A 21,991-nucleotide genomic window follows, 5' to 3' on the forward strand; every position below is an offset into this window, starting at 1 on the left:
CTGATGTGTTTCCAGACATGTTTACAAATGATGTTTCAGATTTAAATTGTGAAATAGGGGAAGATAAGGGAGATGAGAATCAGATCATGGCATCAAGAGAGACAATAGTTGGAGTTATACCTAGAGAAGATGTGCATGATGATGTGTGTGAGTTAAATGCAGGGCAAGAACAGGTTCAGGGGGAGCATCAAGACACATCAAATGAAGCTATACAGTGGCCAAGGTTCAACGAAGAGCAAAATCTTCAAGTGTATTCACGGAGACATCAACATCATCAAGAAAAGCCTGTACTACAAGCACAAGAAGAGACCTCGGTTGGGCTGACGCAATCAGATTTGCATGGGTCATCTCCTCCAAACGATGGTACACATCTCTGCTCGGATGATTTAGATATTCCTATCGCTCTCGAGAAAACAGCCTCGTGCCACAGCTGGAAAATTACCACAAAATTTGTCTCCATATGATCTTTCTAATTATGTTTCATACTTATCTGTGGGTTCTCGGCACAAATCATTTATAGCTGCACTAGATTCCACTTTACCTATACCACGTGATTGGCAGGAAGCAAAGCAATATCCAGAATGGAGGGAAGCTATGATGGAGGAGATGGCAGCGCTTGACAAGAACAACACGTGGGTACTCACTACTCTCCCTTCTAATAAAAGGGTTGTTGGTTGTAAGTGGGTATTCACCGTGAAACAAAATCCAAATGGTAAAGTAGAAAGATATAAAGCTAGATTAGTGGCAAAGGGTTATAGTCAAACCTATGGAGTGGATTATGATGAGACCTTCGCACCGGTGGCGAAAATGAACACCATCAGGGCCCTTATATCTATAGCAGCAAATAATAAGTGGAAATTGTTTCAAATGGATGTAAAGAATGCCTTTCTTCATGGAGATTTGCATGAAGAAGTTTATATGGAGATTCCTCCTGGGTTTAGTACACAAGAGACTAAGGGTAAAGTGTGCAGGCTGAAAAAGACTTTATATGGGTTAAAACAGTCACCTAGAGCATGGTTTGGACGATTCCGGAATGAGATTTGTTCAATGGGTTTTAAACAAAGCAATGCTGATCATACCCTGTTTTACAAGCGAAACCATGATAAAGTTATTGTACTTGTTGTATATGTTGATGATATAGTTATTACAGGTAATGATGATGGAGAAATATCTTGTTTGAAGAAGTCACTGGCAAAAACGTTTGAAGTTAAAGATCTGGGCCATCTTCACTATTTCCTCGGAATTGAAGTCCTATATGGTGTGCAAGGTATTTATCTCTCACAAAGGAAATATGTGGTAGATTTGCTCACTGAAACTGGAATGCTAAATTGCAAACCAGCAGCCACGCCAATTGAATCAAATCATTGCATAACTGCTGACTATGGGGATTATGTGGATAAACAACAATACCAGCGATTAGTTGGGCGACTCATATATCTATCACATACTAGACCAGATATAGCATATGCTGTCAGTGTGGTGAGTAGATATATGCATGATCCCCGTTCTGGTCATATGGATGCAGTGAACAGAATTCTTAGATATCTTAAAGGTTGCCCTGGAAAAGGGATCTTGTTTTCTGCTAATGGACATATGAATATTGAGGGGTATACGGATGCTGATTGGGCTGGGTGTTTAGATGACCGAAGGTCTACGTCGGGTTACTGCATGTTTCTTGGTGGTAACTTAATTAGTTGGAGGAGTAAAAAACAAACGGTAGTTGCAAGGTCTACAGCCGAGGCTGAATTTAGAGCAATGGCATCCGGGTTATGTGAGTTGATGTGGATAAAAATGTTACTAATAGAACTACAGCTGCACCAGAGTGTTCCTCTCCAGTTGTACTGTGACAATCAGGCTGCAATTAATATTGTGCACAATCCAGTTCACCATGACAGGACTAAGCACGTTGAAATAGATAGACACTTCATCAAAGAAAAACTAGAGAAGGGTGTACTTCAAGTTACTTATGTTAAATCTGTAGATCAACTAGCTGATGTTTTGACCAAGGGAATGAGTGTTGTATCCTTTGCTAGAACTTGTAACAAGATGGGGCTTATTGATATCTTTGCCCCATCTTGAGGGGGAGTGTTGGAGGTCCTTGTAATATGTAAAGTAGTAGAGGGGCTTAACTGTAACTTGTAAACATTATAATAGAAGGATGGAGAAGCTGGATGAAGCATCCATCGATTCACACCAGAAAAATCCTCTCAGTAGACACATAACGTCGAATTGTTTGTTCCTGTCCCACATAATACACTCCCAATCTGCTGTTTTGCGTCTGTTTGCCGTTTGCCTCGAACGGATTAACATTCAGTTTCACGAATACTGGCAAAAGGTGGGTGGCACAAATACATAATTTCAAACTCTCGAAAAACATAATTTATGAAAAATCATTTGTTCTTATACCGGAAAGTATAGTCCATTCCTTCGACTCGTGCCAGATAAAGGGAGTACCAGGCAAAAAGATATTGCTAACAGAAAAGTGAGGCAAAATAATATTCGATACTGTACCCAGCGACCGAACTACAAAGTTTCACCTCAACAAAAACAAATTGACAATTGTCATGCTTGTTGATTTGGACTGAAGTACATACGAAGATCGAGAATAGAAAATGATCGACGGTTTAAGATTTAATGGACCAAAGTGAGCCTAAGCGGCCAAATTGTATGTTCTTCCTCTGAAGAACATTAACAAACACATAGAAAAACTTGGTTATAGCTGTATTTAGTTCCACGACAACAAAACTAGCTGTTGACTATATCGCAGAATAACAATCAACGTAGTGTTGCTTGGTGTTCCTAGTTTCAGTAAGTAAATTTGGCTAGTGTTGGACAAGATAGCTAGCTCCAGGTTTTTCCCATGAGGTTTTGCCACTGTCTCAACTACTCCCTTTCCTGGTTCTAGCTTATTAACTGCCAAAGACTAAGAGCTGTACTAGTGTAATGTGCCTCTCCTGGACTAGCTGCTACAAATAATATTTCTAAGCATCTGGTTCACTTCCACAGATTTAGTAGTTCTGAAAGTTACCAGGAAGCATCCGGTTTACATATCTGCAAATGAACATAACTTGAACCATGATAATGATATATACTATTGAGATGTTCTCTCAAGAAGAGTGCAAGAATTCAATGTGGTAGCAACAATATTAGAAATCCAAGCCAACTTTCAACATATCTGATTCAGAGTGACCTGACTTGCACTCACTAACCTAGAGAATCAGCATGCACTGGAGAGAGCAATGGCTGACCGGAGAAGAAGGCTTCAAGATTGCCAATGGTGTATGCCCACAGGTCCGACCTGGACTCCTCCGTAAACACCGCCGCGTGGGCCGAAAGAACCACATTGTCCATGGAGAACAGTTCGGCCGGCACCTTGGGTTCGTGCTCGTAGACGTCAAGGCCGGCGCCTGCGATTTTTCCCTCCTTCAGGGCCACGAGCAGTTCCACCTCATCGACATGTGCTCCTCGCCCAACGTTGATGATCACACCGTCCTTTCCGAGGGCCTCCAGCACATCCTTGTTCACAATGTGCCACGTCGCCTTGGTTAGCGCGCACGCGACAATGAGAACTTCGGATTCAGCAGCAAGATTGTGGACATTTGGGAAGTACTTGTAAGAGACTGAATCCTTTGGTTTTCTGGAGTTGTAGTGGATGACACAGCCAAAAGCTTCAAGTCTCTTTGCAATCCGTGAGCCAATGTTCCCCAAGCCGATGATGCCAACACGCTTGCCACCAAGCTGAGACCATCAAAAGTTCATTTAATCTTTACTGCCAAAGGAAGAAGATAAATGTCTTGTGCCATAACAAAATATGGTGGAAATTATTGTATGACTATATTCTAAGAAGTGCGCAAACTGTGGATGTAATCAGTCAAACATGTGAAATTAGAGGGTAGCACTGAAAATAGGTGCAGACTACAAGATCTAAATAAGATTAATCAAATCTCCAATGATAAAACAGAGAATTTCGGACATAGAGAAAAATGCAACAGTCAATTCATACAAGGACTGATGGACGAGGAGTTTGTGTATTTCATACTCCAACCAATAGACTTGCATGACGCTTGTAGCATTACATTTGCTAATCAAACTTTTACAGACGATCCCTCTACCCTGACCCTTCCTCTACCTGCAGGTAATTTCCCTCAAGTACCATCTTGAGTTTCGTAAATGTCAGAATGATAGAAGAGGATAGCCACCAATCATGCTGCTGTCACCGCCTTATGTAACCATTCTATTCGGAGTCTGCAACAAGTGCATTTGCAAACAGTAAATTTGGATAGAAGCTGTTCATTATGTAAAACTGAACTTCTCTCGTTGACATATTGGTTCATGGACTGACGATGATATGTTTCAGATCTATGCAGTTGCATGAAGCAGTGGCTTTGGGTTGATCGGTAATGGGGAAGAGGACAGCTGTTGGGTATACTATGTTAACCTTTAGTGTCTACAGTTGTCGCTAGGTGGTCCAGTGATCTATTTGTAATTTTTATTAATTTTGGACATCTTTGTACTGATGTTGATGATTATTAATAGATCCGTGGAATTTTCGCAAAAAAACACAATGCATGTTTTATTCCATATCAATGGAATTAAATGTTGAAATATGATGAGTACAAGCAAGGGTAATATGGTAAACGTGTGAATAGCCACATGGTTAATTTGATATATTTGAAAATCCTTCAAAAGGAGGTTCCCTTCACAGATTTTATGAGATGACCTGATACAATTGCACATTGGTCCTTATTCTATTGCTTTGCGTCCCCAAATCATGGAGAGGGAGAAGACCAAAGTCAGAGTTCATTTTGCCGAATTAACTAAATCAGCATCGCTTTCAGCTATAGTTGTGCTACCCCTGGATCATTTGTCGAAATGGAGCAGTTTCCACATTCCTCACAAACCGTTTTTCCTACTGGCATAGCAGTGTCTCCCAAAGAGCTCATCACATAATGTGGCGATGATTAAATAATCGGATTTGCTTGGACAGTTGAACTGAAGGAAATTTTAATTTAGTACGCACAGAACAATCCAGGAAATCGGGAATCGAACCTTGGATCCGAGAGGATAGTCGCCCTGCACCGGCCAGGACCCACGCCGCACGTACCGCTCCGCCACCGACACCTGCCGGAGCACGTCGATCAGCAGGCCGACGGCGTAGTCGGCGACGTCGGTGGAGTAGACCTCCCCGGAGTTGCCGACGGCGATGCCGCGGCGCGCGCACTCGGCGAGGTCGATGTGGTCGACGCCGGCGCCCGTGCTGACGACGCAGCGGAGGGATGGTAGGGCGTCGAGGAACGAGACGTCGACGAGCACGGAGCCGCCGCCCACGACGATCGCGGCGCGCGGGGGCTCCGGCTCCGCCGCGGCCGCCGCCAGGAAGGCCGGGAGGGTCTCGCCGGACGCGCGGAAGTCGAGGATGCGGTAGCGCTCGCGCAGCGCGGCGGAGAAGGCCCCGTCCGGCCGGCGGAAGAGCAGGACGGTCGGGAGGATGGCCCGATCGCCGCCGGTCGATCCCATAGCTGTTCTGCTCTCAGCTGCTTTCTGTTGTTCTTCTGCTGGAAAGCAGCAGTAAATATGCTCAACATCTAACAACTTCACAACGTTGTCTCAACAACTTTTCTTAAGGTCAACTCCGTACAACTTTTTCTTGGAAGGGACCAATAACCTTTGACTATGACTTTCTATTTCTCAGGAAAAAAACTGGGATTCTACCAACGAGAACAGTGAGAGCACGCAGCGCCAAATCAACGCAAGTTTTGCAACATTTTGCAGAAAGATTTTATTATTATTTATAGAAGTTAAATCACATACAAACATGTGACACGACTGATACATATGAAACAAGATTGACGACCAACAAGCCTGAAAAAAATCATTGGCTGACTCACAGGCCCTCACTTGGAGATCTTGGCGCTGAGCTCCCGGACAAGCTTCGCGGCAACCATAGCCGTCATCCCATCCACCGTGTCGCGCTGTGGGTTGAACTCCACCACATCTGCCGCCACAACATCGCCTTGCAGATTCTGGAGGATGTTGAGCACGTCACGGAACGAGAGGCCTCCCGGCTCGATGTGAGAGACACCAGGAGCGAATGCCGGGTCGAGGCAGTCGACGTCGACAGAGACGTACACTCCCTTTACACCTTCCCCAAGTTTCTGAGAAAAACAATAAGAATAAACAAGGTTGGTTGCAAGTTTTCATTACTTTGGTTATAAAGCAAAGCAATCCGCAAATTAAAGGAGCTCCAGGGGGGCAAACAGGGCTGCCGCATGAGTTTTGAGTTAAGACGGATGAATGGTATATTCTGATTTGTGAATGTCAAATTAATAATTACAAACTAAAGACCTAATTTTGCAGAACAGCACCATATAACACCTATCAATTTCTCCTCATGTTAAAGTAAAACAAACATGCAATGATTGTGGCTTAAATGTTACCAGATTCTCAAGCTTCTCCCGATCTTTAGAGAAGGTACGCATCTCATACTGTTCCACACCAAATCTCTTTCCTTGTTCACGTCCTTCTTTAGTAATTGATCTAAGTCCTACCTGAAATCATCAGATACAATGTAAACGTAAAGATACGGAAACCAGATAAAACCAGGTTTGTCTACTCGAAAATATGTGTCTGGTCCATAGGTACTTATGATCCCGATTTTCAAACAGACCAAAAATCGTATTTGTAAGTCTTAGAAATTTTTGACATAAATCATGCAAGCACATATAGCCTTGAGCACTTGATAATCATGCATACCAATTTTCAATGAAAAATATGTACATATGTAGCCTCCACTAGAAAGAGAAATATGCAACTTGCACACTGAAATCCCTATGATTGTACTATTCATCTGGTACTTTGTCTTTTTTACCCAAGTTACATACTTTCGAATTTGAGTTTCAAACTTGGCAGGTACATACTTTGCATACATCCTCTACATGCAAAATTATTTATTTTCGCAAAAAAAATCACATATTTATGATTTCATTTAGTATTTTTTCGATTTGTGTTCATGTGGGGTCCGGAATATCCATGTGCTCTGAAAATTCCTGTTATTTGTCCACTTGGAAATTGTGAACAGAAAGAGGTTAGTCCAGGATATCCCACTGGCCACTTACACTAATGGATAGGGAAAAACGATTTTAACAGTCCCAATGCAGTAGATATCCTGTAGCCCCTACATCAAAATTCATAGCCAACTGATGTTAAGTCCTCATAATTTGTTTTTACAAAGAGTGGATCACAAAACCATCATGTTTAAAATTAATATCTTCTTTGAGTAGTACCACAATGGCTTATTTGAAATGCGGAACTCAGACATGATGAAAAATTAGGATTACCTGTAGAAGTCGCCTAGCATAACCTCCTTCCATTATTCTTGCAAATGAGGAAGCATGCGAGTAAGTGTTCCCTTCAAAACAATCATAGATATCTGGATGTGCGTCAAGATGAAGAATGTCAACAGGTCCACCAAGCTTTTCAGACACAGCCCTAACAACTGGATAAGATATTGAGTGATCGCCTCCTAATACCAACGGCCGAAGAGGATCCTATACAATGGTGTGCCACTGTCGTTAAATATGTGAAAATAATGTTCAAACATTATTTTGCTCAAATTGCTTTAAGCCTTGTTATAGCAAATCTCTGGCCAGTTTATGTAAACTATTATTCCAAACTTCAAACTTCATTGGATTCAGAAATAAGATGCCTTGGTCTTTCTGAAATAAGTTTCTGAATCAATCATTGTGGGATAATATACTTACTTCCTCCATGACTGTTTTGACAGACTCGCTGATTACATGCATTAATCTGTCATCTTCAACACCGCAGTCACGAATCTCTTGTATAGGGACATCACCGACATCTGTTAGCACTCTTGGATCATTTAATTCCTTGCCTGCAAAGCACAACAGGCATGATTTTCGAATAACATTTCTTACATCCAACATAGCTACTAAGCATTTCGATGATGTTAAATATACCTTCTTCGGTGCTAGAATTGGTGCTTCCACACCAAATGGCCTCTCTTATGCGGGGAGGAGCAAATGCAGGCCCCTGCAGGAACGATGAGTTGTGCCCTAGTGGTACTCCTAAGAGAGATGCAGAAGCTTTGACGCCACCCATAGCACGCAGCAGCTCTCCCTGAGTTCAAGTATAAGCAAAATCAGGACTAGTAGAATTGGCACAGGTGTATATAGCTGAAAGTGATGTTACATCCTAAAATGCAGAACCTGGTCACAAATTTCACTGTTTCCCTTCGATCACTGGTAGGGTGTGTATGATTGTTGTTACTATGAAATATGAGCCTTCAGTTTTAATTATACATATGCACAAGTTAACCATTCCTAAAGGAAGACGAGGAAAATATAATTTGTTGCCTACTCCCTTTCTTCACATGTAGCATGGTACATGACATATACCACTAATTTGTTAGTCGTTTCAAAGAAAGAGCACCTCAGATTCCAGCTTAGACAAGCTTGATCAAGCCAGTCTGCATGTGATCAGCTTTGATGATATACTTACCCCAAGTCCTAGTCGCAATACAAACACAACAGTTGTCTAATCTCTTAAAAGACTACATCAGTCACAAACAGTTCCTGAAAACACTTCATTACGAGCCGCTAAAAGGAAATGTAGCAGACTGTATCTCCTAATGCTGAAACCAATGTGTTGTGATAACTGTACGTGCGTGTGTCTTTTCCCCATTTCAGAACAGATGATACAAGTGTCCTCCCCTGTTTCTTTCTGCACTATTTATTGGGAGTATCTGTTCACAATCACATGCTGCAACACATTGGTACATAATAGTACTAATATCCTAGCAATCACATGCTGTCAGAGAATAAGAATTGGCAGGTGGCAATCTCAGCAGGTATAATGCGAAATAAATAATTAATAAAGAACATTTATTAAGAGGACACGAGGTGATTCGATCTGTGCTGACCCCAGAAAAGACGCTTTGTCTTTGTAGGTGGTCATCCAGTCCATCTCGTCAGTGAATGACGCGCATGCAATTCGAATCGGATCGAGTGGAACGGAATGGAATATGCAGAAAGGAACGGAATTTACAGCACGGCGGCGGCGGCAGATAGGGAGGAGAGATGTAGGAAAACAAGGGGATGGCTGGGAGGGCGACCTTGAGCTTGGCGCGCTCGCGGATGAGGGTGAGGGAGGCGTCGATGACGCGGCTCTGGCCCCGCTGCAGCGCCTCCGTCGAGATCCTGGCCGCGCTCAGCCGCTGGATCCACCTGGCCGCCGCCGCGCCGCCCATCGCTGACGACGCCGAGGAATCGAGGGGTGGGAGGGAGACGGCGAGGAAAGCAAGCGAGCGAGCGAGCGCAGTGGCCTGTGCGCGATGGCTTATGTTATGGGGGAGAAGGAAGAAGAGACGTAACGCAATATAAAAGCTTTTCGTTTTTTTTCCACAAAAGGTATAAAGTCGCACGGTAATACCGTATTTACTCCGTATTTAGTACCTTTTTTTGTTACATGCCACAAATGTCGTTTTTCACTTTTGGCACGCGATTCTAGCCTCTGAATTAACATGAAGCCTGCAAGAACATAGATACAATGATCTGCAAGAAACAACTCATATCAGCTCCCACAAAAGAAAAATCAATTAATATAATAGTTTGAGAAATAGTTAGCCGATCAATGGAATCAAATTGCAAAGCATAAATGTACCATGACCAAATACCATAGTCTTAGCATAGTTTGAGAAATAGTTAGCCGATCAATGGAATTTTATTTATAAAAAGTCCCATTTAGGGTTCAGAATTACAAGCTGAGAAGTAATAAAGTAGCTTTTGCCGCAAAATACTATGCATTGTCTTGCAATATCATTTACCCGAGAACGGAGCTCTACCTAGGGTCACTTTCTTGGATCCAGATCAGCCGGGTTCAACTCCCATGTACTGCGAATATTCAGTTGAGTTTCTCTTCTTTCTATAAATCAAGCCAAGGGTTCCTCCCTTGTGGTCTCATTTTTCTTGATATCTTTCACTCCATTTTTAAGTACTTAATGAGTATAAAATATCCACGTGGACTTTCCCAAGGCATTTGCACACGCAACTAGGAGAGCAAAATGATATAAGACTAGTCACAATGCATAGTATCATATAGAAGTATCATGCGTATGATACTACTACATGTTACTATCTCCACAATGCATGGTATCATATACTAGTATCATAGTCTTCATATATTAATTATTTTGTAGAATCTCAATGCAAATATGTGTACAAGATTTACTTGACATTATTTTTTCTAGTAGTATGGGCTATGATACAGTATCTACCTATGATACTAGTACACTCTCTCTCATCCTTAATTGCACTGCCACATCAGCATTTTGCATGCATGGAATGCATGATACTACCTATGATACTCCCATTGTGGGTAGTCTAAGGAAAGCTTTGGGTCCTGGCACACGACACCCCCATCAGGCGTGAAACTCAAACTTCATTGAAGCGGTTGTTAGTTGAACAAAGGCTTATATCAATAAGAAAAGCTCGAAGGAAACTTTCCCTGCAGGACACTTTCGGCGATGCTCGGCCCTACACGTGGACATGATCTCCACCCTGTCGCGCTTACGGCGGGTTAGCCTCCTTTCGTTGTCCTCCTTTCGCCATGCCTTTGTCTCTGCCAAAGCAACATCCTAGTGGGCTCGTTCCCCCACCAACATCACCTTCATGTCGGCGTCGTGTCGAGCCATTTACATCTGCCTCCTCCTTCAGCTCCCGGTTCTCCCGGTCCAGGTCCATCTGCCGGCTTCGCCTCGCCTCCACCACCGCCTCTTGTGCTGCGCGGTGGGCCACCGCCGAGGAGACTTGGCCGGCCGCACGCCTGGTGATGAAAAGCAGCGGTCATTGGGACAGGTATTTGGTGCACATGGGGACCAGTTCTCCCTTCACTTTCAGTTTTTTTGAAAATTTCAAACCCTCACACTTTTATGTTTTAAAATTTTATGGCGTTAAATATGTAGATATATATGTACATGAGAAGTGTATGCAAAAAGAAGTCCCGGTATAAAATACTTTAAAATTTGGGAAGTATAAAAAAAATCTGACAAAAGGATATACTATTGTAAGGGTGTGTCTACGTCTCAATTGACTGAGATTTTCTTAAGCCTTAGTCACATCAGAAAAGTGCTACTGCAGTTTAAAGAAAAATGCAACTCGGTCCTGTTGCACATTTCTGACAGAAAAGTACAATTACACTTTTTTAACATAAAGTGCAACTTAAGCACTTTTTTGTAAGTGACTTTGACGTAAGAAAATCTCAGTTGCCTGACACATAGCAAAACCACTATTGTAATACTATTTTACTACCATTTACTGTCAGAATTTTTCTTTTTCATATTGTTCAAAATACAAAGTATATTTAATTGGCCTTTTTTGAATACACCCCTACAATATATATCTATCTATATATTTAGCGTCATGATTTTTTAAAACTTAGAAACATGAGGTTTTAAAAAATTTACAAATCTAAAAGTGAAGAGAGGATTGGTGCCCATGTGTCAAAGATAATTGATCTCAGAGGGTTGGTCCGTACATTGATATGTAGCGGCAGCAATGGTCTTGTTGCTGATGGTGTCCCTGTTGTTCTCGCTGGATCGTCTAGGTGTAGATCTAATGTCGGGTAGCACTATGTCTGTAAACAAATACTGGTACTGTGGGTTTTTCTTGTCCTTGGAGGAGGAATCCGCCGCAGCCGCTGTCGTCATGGTGGCGGTGGCGACGGCGTGAGGTTGAGGGAGAGAGGTGGCGGCGGAGCTTCCCGTCGGCACTGCACTAACCCTAATCGGTGGGTCGTCTGGTGGGGCGAGTGGCAGCTCAAAACAACCTCGTACTGTGTGCCACTGGCCCCACCACTCTATATAGTGCAGGCGACAGGGGCCCACCAACCAGCGAACGGTTGGGCGCCCCCGATCAGGGCGCGGACGAGGTCAAGGGGTCGTGCCAGAGCCGTTGGGCTGCAGTGCGGTGGAGATCAATCCTAACATTCTCCCCTTGATCTCAACTTTTCTTTTAACTTTATACTTTCACTTTATTCGTTTCATTTTGGATCAGTCCATAGGGCATGTTTCATCGTCACAGCTCTATTGCCGATAGAATCGGACAGCCACAATGCACTTCTCTGTTCTGAAACGAATTCTTTTACTTTTGGGCCTCTTATGATCCAGGATAGGTAAGACTTTCCCTTTAAACCCATGCCGGCTACGTGCTCCTTGAACACGCTGGGTGGTAAGCCTTTCGTTAGCGGTCGGAGACGACGACGACTGCGCCAGAGTAGTGTCTAGATGTAGATAAAGGGTTTTCAGCAAGATGTCGTGGTATTGGAGTCAAGTACCAACTCTTCTGGGCGAAATCTGGTGTGGACTATGGTGGCGGCGGTGCGGCAAGGTGCTCCAGCGGTCGGAGACGACGACGACTGGTTCTCCGCTAGCGATCTCCATTAATAAGCCCATGGTCTGTTCCTTTCCTCTGGTTTGCACAATCACTCTTCTTGTTCTTCTCCCACCAGCCGACCGAGGTGGTGAGGGGTGGGGAAGAATTTGTTCGGATGATTGCGATTCAGATGGGAACAAGGGCCTCGGCTCCCCGGTGATTCGGTGGAGCACCGGCGAGCGGCCGATGAGTGGTCATGTCGAGCCCCCGAGGTGTGGGTGGACATCGTCTGCTCCTCCTGCCGAGGCCCTCGGAAATAAGCACCTTTGGTTGCACAACTGCGTCCTCGGCGTCCTTGACATCGACCTGGTCGGCCGTGGCGGCGAGGAGGAAGATGAAGACGACGACGACGTTGTTGGCTTGTACGTCAAATTTGTGCCGAATCCTCGCTTCTCCGACCATCTCTGCCCGCCTTCTCCCACCCGTGGCAGGAGTGTTGTGCTGGAGGGCGGGTTGCTCAATAATCAATATTGACGGAGCTAGTGATAATTCTTGTGTCTGGGATTTCCGAAGCTTGGAAGCAACATCGGCGAGCTTCATCTTGACGGTTGTGTGTCGTCTGTTAAAGCCGGTGAGCTCCGGCATCCTTTTAACCTCCATCGGAGGCCTTCTTCTAGGTCAGCGACCGCGCCCAACGTGATTCCGTCTCCGCGACAGTGCTCGGCGGCGCTGCAGCTGACCTCTGGCTCGACATAGGAGATAGGGATTGACCCGATTGCTTCTTTCAGAGAGGCCTCCTCCACATTATGTATTATTTTATCAATTTTCTAGGGTCTTACCTCCACTGTTTATCTCCACTGTTTATGTATTAATATAAGCTTCCAAGCCCTTGGAGGCTCTCCTTGTTCAAAAATAAAAGTAAGCTTGGCAAGACGGTCGTAGGTCCGCGCCCTGTTTTTGACGGCAAGTCACTAGAAGAACCGGCATTTTGGTGACGCTCATGTCTTTGAAACAATTTTTTTTTTTTTGCCAAGAGTCTTCCAAACAATTATAGAGCGTATGCTCTTGGAATTCATGGCGGGTCGGCCAAATTTTCATCATGCCAGTACCTACGACCCGTGATCCGCGACCGATTTCCGTTAACCATGGCAAATTTTGCAGCGCAGGTCGCTGGTGTTATCTCGCAGGGATTCTGATGCTAATGCACTGCACTTGTGTTTGTTTCTCTGAAACTCTTGTCAGTTTTTCACTGAACTGAACTTACTGACGTCACGAGACAGTGTTTCTGTTGATACCGACTGCAGTCAACTCTGCTGGCTAACCGCGCGATGGGAGGCCATGCGCAACGTGGAGGTGGCCGCCGTGCGTAACGGGGACTATTCGCTATCGATCACTATCAGCAGCATAGACACAGTGGTAATGACGGAATGGACGCACGCCATGTCGACGAGTTTACCCGATTCGTCGTCCACAGGTCGAGATCGATCTGGACGCAGTGAGTGAGAGCCGACAGGAGCCAGCTACCACCGATCTACGTCCTGGTCCTTGTGGCCATGGACGAGCTAGAATTAGCAAACCGCACTAAAGACACTGTCTGCGGAAAGTCAGTTCTAGCGGATCCGGTAAGAGCAATTCCAATAGTGTAGTCAGCTGCTGGCTATAAAGCTGAAGTCTCATGTCATCTATAATAGCTTGTGAGCTCAACATATACAATAGTGAGTCTACAAAAGTATAATGACTTTTTACAATACATGGCCCACCTTTTAGCCTCACATAGTGCTTGTAGGAGCGCGTCTTAGAAGCTTTGGCTATAAGATAAGAGCCCACTCCTCTTCTCTCTCCTAATCTCTCTCCTCCAACTAAGCAAATTTATAATATTTTATTTCTTATAGCCAGCTGACTGTACCTTATTGTACTTGCTCTAACTACCGGTGTCTCCTCCTCCAATCAGCTGACGCCACGTTCTAAGACATCCCAACGTATTCTCATGTATGGGTTCTTTACTGCGTTGTGTTTCAGCACGTATACTCATTCATGTCTGGGGCCCAACTACCATGCTAGTGCTGTGCAACAATCAACCCACGATGCTCCCCCGAATTCTCTCTCTTCAATTATTTCCATTCATTCCACCACGGTAAAATCTCTCCTAAATTAACAACTTACTTCTGTACTTATTCTAATGCACGACACTAACTCCGATGGATGGTTCTTACTGATTTTAATTAGGCTCAGTTTCTATAATTTTTCAACCATGTTTCAAATATTGTATCAGTTTTAAAATAAATGACAAAATATTCCTACGAAATATCATGTCACAATTTCCTATTTTCGTAAGTTCATAGAAGTTCCATATATTATTACCATATACTCCAATCATCTTACATTGTTTTCATAAAAGTTTTAGTTCATGATAATTTTTAAGAAAATATGCTCCTTTTTTCGCACATATTCCTGTTTTATTTCTTTTTCACACAAATATGATTCACATATATTATAGTTCACTACTAGAAAACAGGCTATCAGTGGCGCACCACTTTTTGCCATCAGTGGCGCACTAGTGGTGCGCCGGGCGCACTAGTGGTGCGCCGCTACTATCACGCCACTGCTAACAGTTAGTAGTGGCGCACCACTTATGCGCCATTGCTAACTCAAGTAGCAATGGCGCATGGTTGTTTTGGTGCGCCACTAGTATTTTCATAGCAGTGGGGCACCTGTTTTTGGTGCGCCACTGCTAACAGTTAGTAGTGGCGCACCACTCATGCGCCATTGCTAACTCAAGTAGCAATGGCGCATGGTTGTTGTGGTGCGCCACTAGTATTTTCATAGCAGTGGAGCACCACTAGAGGGGTGCGCCACTACTAGTGATCTTACGGCTAGGCCTTTTTCTAGTAGTGGTTTATTTAAATAATTTCAGTACATTTAAAATATGTCCAAATTTTTGTGAGCAACTCAAATCGTATGATCAATATATTTTTCTAAGTATGGGATCAGTAACGTCTTGATACCAAAGAAATATGGCATACCAAAAATGATCTAATTACATTTCAGAACAATTATATAGATATTTTTAAAATCATGCTTTGTATAATCTCTTAAATAATAAATAGAAATTCAGTTCGTTCTTGTCACAAATAATCCAAAATCTATTTTTTCACACAAATCTGATTCACACATATTCTAGTTGTATTTATTTTTTCAAAAAGTTTCAGTTTATTTCAGATTTTTCGTTAATATGTTCAAAAATTTGTGAGCAAACATATATGGGTTATTTTTGCTCTAAGTATGGGTTTGTCTTAAGTAACATCTTGGCATCAAAGAAATATGGCACAACGATTTTTTCTCTACTGAAATAATTTCTCAATCTGGGATTTTTTCTGTTGGATTTTAACAAGGATTTCTGAATTGGGGCATTACAAAATAGAGGAATTGGATGTAGTACTGTACAAGATTTGACACGAGATTGGAGAGTAAGATCGAGATCGAACCACCAAAAATAGGCACAACGAAAATCACTCTTCAGTTATGTATCCCCATCAGACGATTGAAACAAAATATTCTCTAAATCGAGAAATGAATCCCAAACCTGTTCTGCACATGAGCATGGTGGCGGCCGCTGAATCGTCATCCTCCGATGGTTCTCGAGGAGTCCTAGGCTCTGGCCGCAATCTCTTCGTCTCGCCGGAGGTCCAGCTCCGCCTGCCTCGCAGTTGGTGCCGTCGGCGCGCCTCTGGAGGTCCGCGCCGACGAAGTCGGTATGGAGGACGCCGCCCCTGCTCACCACGTCGCTGCCCGCTGCGCGCTGATTATTTTCTGCATCTCGATCCAATCCAGGAGAGAGTGTATAGAAGAGAAAGGCAGGAGAGAGCGCAAGCCGGAAAAGAGACAGCCATAAGGGCCACCAGCTGATACGTATTGTATCTGTCGCGCAGCTTCTGTCGGGGCAATACCCAATAAAAATTCGGGATACCCCTTCGGCCAGCACGCATCGCAACCAACCAACACACGGGCAGATGGACACCGGTAGTTACCGGATCCGTTAGAAAAACCGCATTCACACTGTCTGCCCATGCGCGCGTCCATGCACCGACGAAATCCAAGATTTTGTTCTTGTTATTCAGGTTGCAATCACAAAAACCGGCAAATAGTAACATATGATGATGAAATTATTTTACAGGAAGCAACAGTAATCAAATGATCCGACGGGGCTGAGGTCCGTAGATCGATATGTAGCAGCGGCAGCAATGGCTAGTGAGGAACTGGCATGGCTACCACCGGTGATCCAGGGACATCGGCTTAGCTTAGCATCTGGTGGCGGCGTCGCGGCGGCTGGAGGCGGTTGACGAGGGCGAGCGCGTTGCTGGCGGCCTGCTCGACGGCAACGACCCTCCGCTTCACGTCGTCGCGCGGGGCGGCGCCGGCGGCGCCAGCGTAGGTGGCGAGGGAGTCGAGGCAGGTGTCGGCGTCGGTGAGCGCGGCGCTGGCCCAGGTCTGCGCGTTGCTGAGGCGCCACGCGAAGCGCGGGCTGGACGCGCGGCCCATTCGGCCGCCCAGCTCCGCCGCCGCCTGCCGCAGCAGGTCCGCCGCGTCGCGCGCCGTCTCGGCGCAGTCCCGCATGGCGCCGCCGCCCCTCGGAGGGCCGATGTAGGCGGAGCTGTTGCGGGCGGCGTCGGCGGCCACGGCGAGCGCGGCGTGCGCGAGCCGGCGCGGGCTGCGGCCCACGGCGGGCGCCCGCGGCATCAGGCTCCGCTCGCAGGCGCGCGGGAAGCTCGTGGAGCGGCAGGAGCGGCGGACAAACTCCGCCGCCACGGCGGGGCTCACGGGCGCGGACCTGGACGGTGAGCCGGCGGCGGCGGCGGCCAGGAGGAAGAGGCAGAGGAAGCAGGGCATGGCGAGGTCGCGTCTCCCCATGTTTCCTTGTTTGGATGTGGAGTTGTCGGCTTCGGGCTGGGAGCGCAAGACGGGAAGAAAAGGTGTGACGCGGTGGTCGTCGGCCCCCACCGCCGCCGGCCAATCAAGTCGACGGAGCGGAGCGGCAAGGGCAAAAGGGGAAATCTAACTGTTAGGCAGCCTGCCAATGTGCAGTCGACCAGGCTGCATGGATGGATTTATATCACAGAAAAGTTTGTTAGGCCACCTCCAAAGGTGTACGGCAAACAGATATATCGTGTCTTTTTTAAAACAGGGGCTGGGCCCACACGGATCCATAACCTTCTCTGTATAGGCCGGCCTCCTCTCCCCCAACGTTTCTAGCCGGTGAAGCCGCCGGGGGAGAGGAGCCGGGATCTGATGGGCGACTCTCAACTGAGAGATGTATATCATGTCCATTGTTGTTTTTGTGGCCAAAAAAGAAGGCCCACGGCCAACCGCATTTCCACCTCAAACATGGTTGTGTCCGTCTGGCTCGTATTTTCAGCTCAGCTTTGGGTTGGGTTTGCGGTGGACACGCGTATCAACGCATGTCTGCGCTAGATTACGCTGGGCTGTGATGAAGCTATAATATAGGTCCAGATCGTTCTTCCACATGGATTTGAGTATGAACCTAATCCTTTGAATTGTAGCTGAATAAAATCATATTCTGGTTCATGAAGAGATCAAACACACATCCAACACCTTGCACCAACCGTCCATAAATGATCTAAGAAAGGGAAGAATTTAAACTAGACGACCAAACTTGCTTGGATGCAACTTGATCACCCCACCAATCCAACTAGTGATGTGAAACACAAAGATAAAGAAGAGTTCAATTTTGATTAAGCACAACATCCAGAAATATTACAAGGAAAAAATGCAGAGAATTGATCTTTGCTTAAGTTGGTCTCAACAATCAACCCAAATCAACTCGACAAGTTTTAGGTTTGGGCAGCTTTCATAGTTTACAGAGAAAATGGAACAAGGGATAGAGGAAGAGTTTGAGCTTCACCACGGAGTGATGATCCGGTGTTCTGTTTGCTTCGACTTGTTGAGGAGGAAGTAGAGCTAGATCGGATCTAGATCTCGCCGTCGTCTCCCTCTCTTTCCATCCACCCAGCCACTCTCTCTTTTTTCTCTGGTCTCCTCCTCTCTCATTACAGCCTTCCTTCTTTCTCGTGTTGGGGTACAAAGGTGACGGCCGTGCGCATCTCGTCTCCTCTTTTCTGCTGTATCCCTTCCATTTCTTGTCTTGTGACGCAAGATGGTCCTCCAAGATTTGCTCTCTTCCACGTCCACATCTTATCTTTTATAGTGTGTTTCTCCACGTCCACATCTTCTCCTTTGAAGCTTGTTTAAAGTGCCTTATCGCAATAATTTGTAAAAGATAATTCTCTTGTAATAACTATTACTTTTCCACCATCAGCAGAGTTCCTGTTTTCTGCTGTTTTTGGTTTCAGAAATCCTAGTAAGGAAATATTCTCGGAATTGGACGAAATCAACGCCCAAGATCTTATTTTTCCCGGGAGCTTCCAGAACATCAAAGAAGAGTCGGAGACGAGCCAGGGGGGCCACACCACCAGGCGGCGCAGCCAGGGGCCTGGGCGCGCCCCCCTATGGTGTGGCTGCACCAGGCCCCCTCCTAGGCTGCCCTTCCGTCTATATAAAGCCCCTGACCTAAATCTTCTATACGAATAGGCCACGGTACGAGAAACCTTCCAGAGCCACCGCCATCGCGAAGCCAAGATCTGGGGGACATGAGTCTCTGTTCCGGCACGCCGCCGGGACGGGGAAGTGCCCCCGGAGGGCTCCTCCATCGACACCACCGCCATCTTCATCACCGCTGCTGTCTCCCATGAGGAGGGAGTAGTTCTCCATCGAGGCTAAGGGCTGTACCGGTAGCTATGTGGTTAATCTTTCTCCTATGTACTTCAATACAATGATCTCACACTACTGCAGAAACGCTTATAGCCGCCATGCCTTCAGTGACAGGCAAAATTATGCCTGTCACTAGTACAAACACTAGTGACAGGCGCATAAAAGAGGCTGTCACAAGTGATACTTTGCAGAGCCCAGCTGAAAGAGTAAATATGTTAGTGACAGGCACTGTAATAGCGTGTCACCGGTCAGACATTTTCTCTTCCATACGATGCGGTATCAATTTTCCCACGAGAGTGTACACTAGGGCGCGGTGCGGTATCACAATTTCTGATTCTATATATAAGCTGACCTTGCACGGTTGCGCGGTGCGGGATCTGCATCGCACGTCGCCGCTAGCAAATGTCACGAAGACCCACCCAAGAGGCGAGGACCGTGGGGATTTCTCGATCCACAACTACCGTGAGCAGATCACAGTGATCCCCATTTCCACATCAGATCAATCCCTCTCCTTCTCCACCGCATTGATCGCCGCCGCCGCATCATTCGGTTCACCCCATCGTGGAGAGATTCGAGAGATCTCCATTCCGCGCCGTGTTCCTGGCCGTTCGTCGATGCAGACATCTACATCTTCCCGTAACCGTCGTCATCGTTGGGCAAGATCTGCCTGGTAAACGCAGCGATGTTCGGCGTCATTTTGCATCAGGTAACGCCATGTGCGTCGTGCGTTTGAGGACGGCGCGATTCGCTAATATTTTTACATCTCCCCCGTGTTAGCCAACAGGAAGTGCATGATGTGGATGACCTTCTCGGCGTCCTTGAATCTGTGCAGCGGGCCGGCCACCACATCGCCGACGGGGAAGCTACCACATGTAGCGCTCTGCGTGGCTGTGCTCTTGCTAACTTGCTTCATGGCTAGTTGGTGTGAGATTCACGGGGAAGTATGGATCCCTGGAAGGTATGTTCCGATTCTTCTGCCTCCTCCTCATTCGTTGGAAAGATTTAATCAATCGACTTTATCTACTGGCAACTGCCATGAAGAGCTATTGATGAAGCAGTGAACTACATTTATATTTAGACTTGATAAAACCACTATTGTGTGAAGTGTACTGTATGTCTGACAAAGATTTAGGAATCAGGGAGCCAGCTTTGGGCCTACTCGAGGAAGTACTTGCACGCTGATAGATGGACATTCAAATAAAAACAAGGTAACACAGGCCAAATTAACATACAGGTTAGTTTGTGATATTTTATTTCGATACTGGGAAATGGGATGTTGTGCTGCATTTTGAGCTACGCCTTTTTCAAACACGCCCACTGAATCGCCCTTGACGAAATGTCAACTGAGTTTTAAAGTAGCTGCATATGGTACTGATTGGAAAATAGCTTAGGATCAGACTACAACTGTAAATCGTTTCCTTTGATCTTGCTATTTTTTGTACCTTTGCAGTTTTTGTCAATACAACAATATAAAGCAAGATGGTTAGTATTTCTAGAATGTTTAGTTTCGTAGGACCTGTTGCATGATTCATGCCTGAAAAATAAAGGAAATAAATTATTGCATCTTAAAGATAAACTTACAGATGCTCGTATGGTCTAATCCAAAAAGATGCATTGTCGATTATCGGATGCATAATTGTGTACCTTCTCCTTTTGTCCATGTCTGGGAAAAATTTATTATAGTAGTCGTCAATATGAAGACGGAAAAAATCCCCGTCTTACACCATATCAATTAGGATTTCAAACTAAATATTTCTGCAGGGATGAACTCAACTTGCTTTTGGGATCTCTTATTTGGTGATGCCTTTGGAGAGATATTGGTACAAATGATAATCAAGTAAACTGGGATTTCTAAATCTTGGTAAGCTTAGTCTCTTGGCATTTTTGAGGTCATTATATAATGGTAGCTAGTGCAAATCCACTTGAGTTTGCCGACCTCTGTCATTACTATTTGTAGATATGATCCAAGTCATATATTATCTCCCATGTGTACGTCTCATTGCAAGAGACTAACTGCCGTTTGATGTAAATAGATCAATCTATCTTGTCTAATTTATGTACATGTCCTGGTTGTAGTTGAAGAAGAGTGTTCTATCCCTTTGGGCGCCCCTAAATTAGCTAGGAAATTAATTGGCTTTTGATCATGTATGTTCTAGGAGTTGAAATTTAATATAATTGCTTATGTAGCAGTGAACTAAGATGTATGCTGAAGTAGGAGCAGCACATCCATCAGAATTCAAGGTGAGCAGAGCAGCCTCTCGTCAGATTACTGTCCTAATTTAGTGAAGTTTTTAACCTTCTGTACATGGTTGGTAATCTACAGGACTAGTGATAGTTGGGTAACAGAAGTACTGTCCCAACCACAATTTAATTGCACGAAGAGCTTTTCGCATCAATGAACTGGTACGGCAGATCGACCAAGGGCAATCCGGTAGCAGGTGGCAACCAGCACGGCAGGTTCATCCATGCTCTAGGTTCTTGTTGTCTGCTAAACCTTTGGTTTCTGCTATACCTTTGCTGGAGGTAATCAAAAGAATCACTCCTTGTGTTATTCCTTCATATTATTTGCTTTTCCTGCCTTGTAAAGTATAGGTGGAAAATGGCATTAGGATTTTGACTCCTTGTAAACTACATATGGACCAAAGTAAGCACTAAGTAAATGGCTGCAAATTATGATACTAATTAACATGTGGTTTTATCTTTCAGCTAGACGGTATTATCGTGATCTGCCTTGCACCAACAAATTCAGATGATTAATACGTGGAAGGCCAGAGCATTTAACAACACCTCCAGATGTACATACACGCATGTACGTA

At 45.0% G+C, this 21,991-nt stretch overlaps 3 protein-coding genes across 3 annotated transcripts; all 3 read right to left on the reverse strand.

Annotated features, from left to right (window-relative positions):
- Positions 1–3,057: 3,057 nt before the first annotated feature.
- LOC124678707 (glyoxylate/hydroxypyruvate reductase HPR3-like) lies at positions 3,058–5,517 on the reverse strand. Its single transcript, XM_047214575.1, has 2 exons — positions 5,050–5,517; positions 3,058–3,738 (listed from the first exon to the last, which is right to left on the reverse strand). The coding sequence occupies exons 1-2, from the start codon at positions 5,515–5,517 to the stop codon at positions 3,205–3,207; spliced, it is 1,002 nt and encodes a 333-aa protein (XP_047070531.1). The 3' UTR covers positions 3,058–3,204.
- Positions 5,518–5,882: 365 nt separating this feature from the next.
- LOC124677651 (arginase 1, mitochondrial) lies at positions 5,883–9,283 on the reverse strand. The gene is made up of 6 exons (XM_047213614.1): positions 9,134–9,283; positions 7,980–8,139; positions 7,761–7,894; positions 7,338–7,547; positions 6,438–6,548; positions 5,883–6,155 (listed from the first exon to the last, which is right to left on the reverse strand). The coding sequence occupies exons 1-6, from the start codon at positions 9,266–9,268 to the stop codon at positions 5,895–5,897; spliced, it is 1,011 nt and encodes a 336-aa protein (XP_047069570.1). The 5' UTR covers positions 9,269–9,283; the 3' UTR covers positions 5,883–5,894.
- A 7,195-nt stretch (positions 9,284–16,478) lies between these two features.
- LOC124673325 (21 kDa protein-like) lies at positions 16,479–17,297 on the reverse strand. Its single transcript, XM_047209427.1, has one exon. The coding sequence runs from the start codon at positions 17,295–17,297 to the stop codon at positions 16,683–16,685; it is 615 nt and encodes a 204-aa protein (XP_047065383.1). The 3' UTR covers positions 16,479–16,682.
- Positions 17,298–21,991: the final 4,694 nt, after the last annotated feature.

This window comes from Lolium rigidum, chromosome 7, assembly GCF_022539505.1.
Source record: "Lolium rigidum isolate FL_2022 chromosome 7, APGP_CSIRO_Lrig_0.1, whole genome shotgun sequence".
Taxonomy (NCBI): Eukaryota; Viridiplantae; Streptophyta; class Magnoliopsida; order Poales; family Poaceae; genus Lolium; species Lolium rigidum.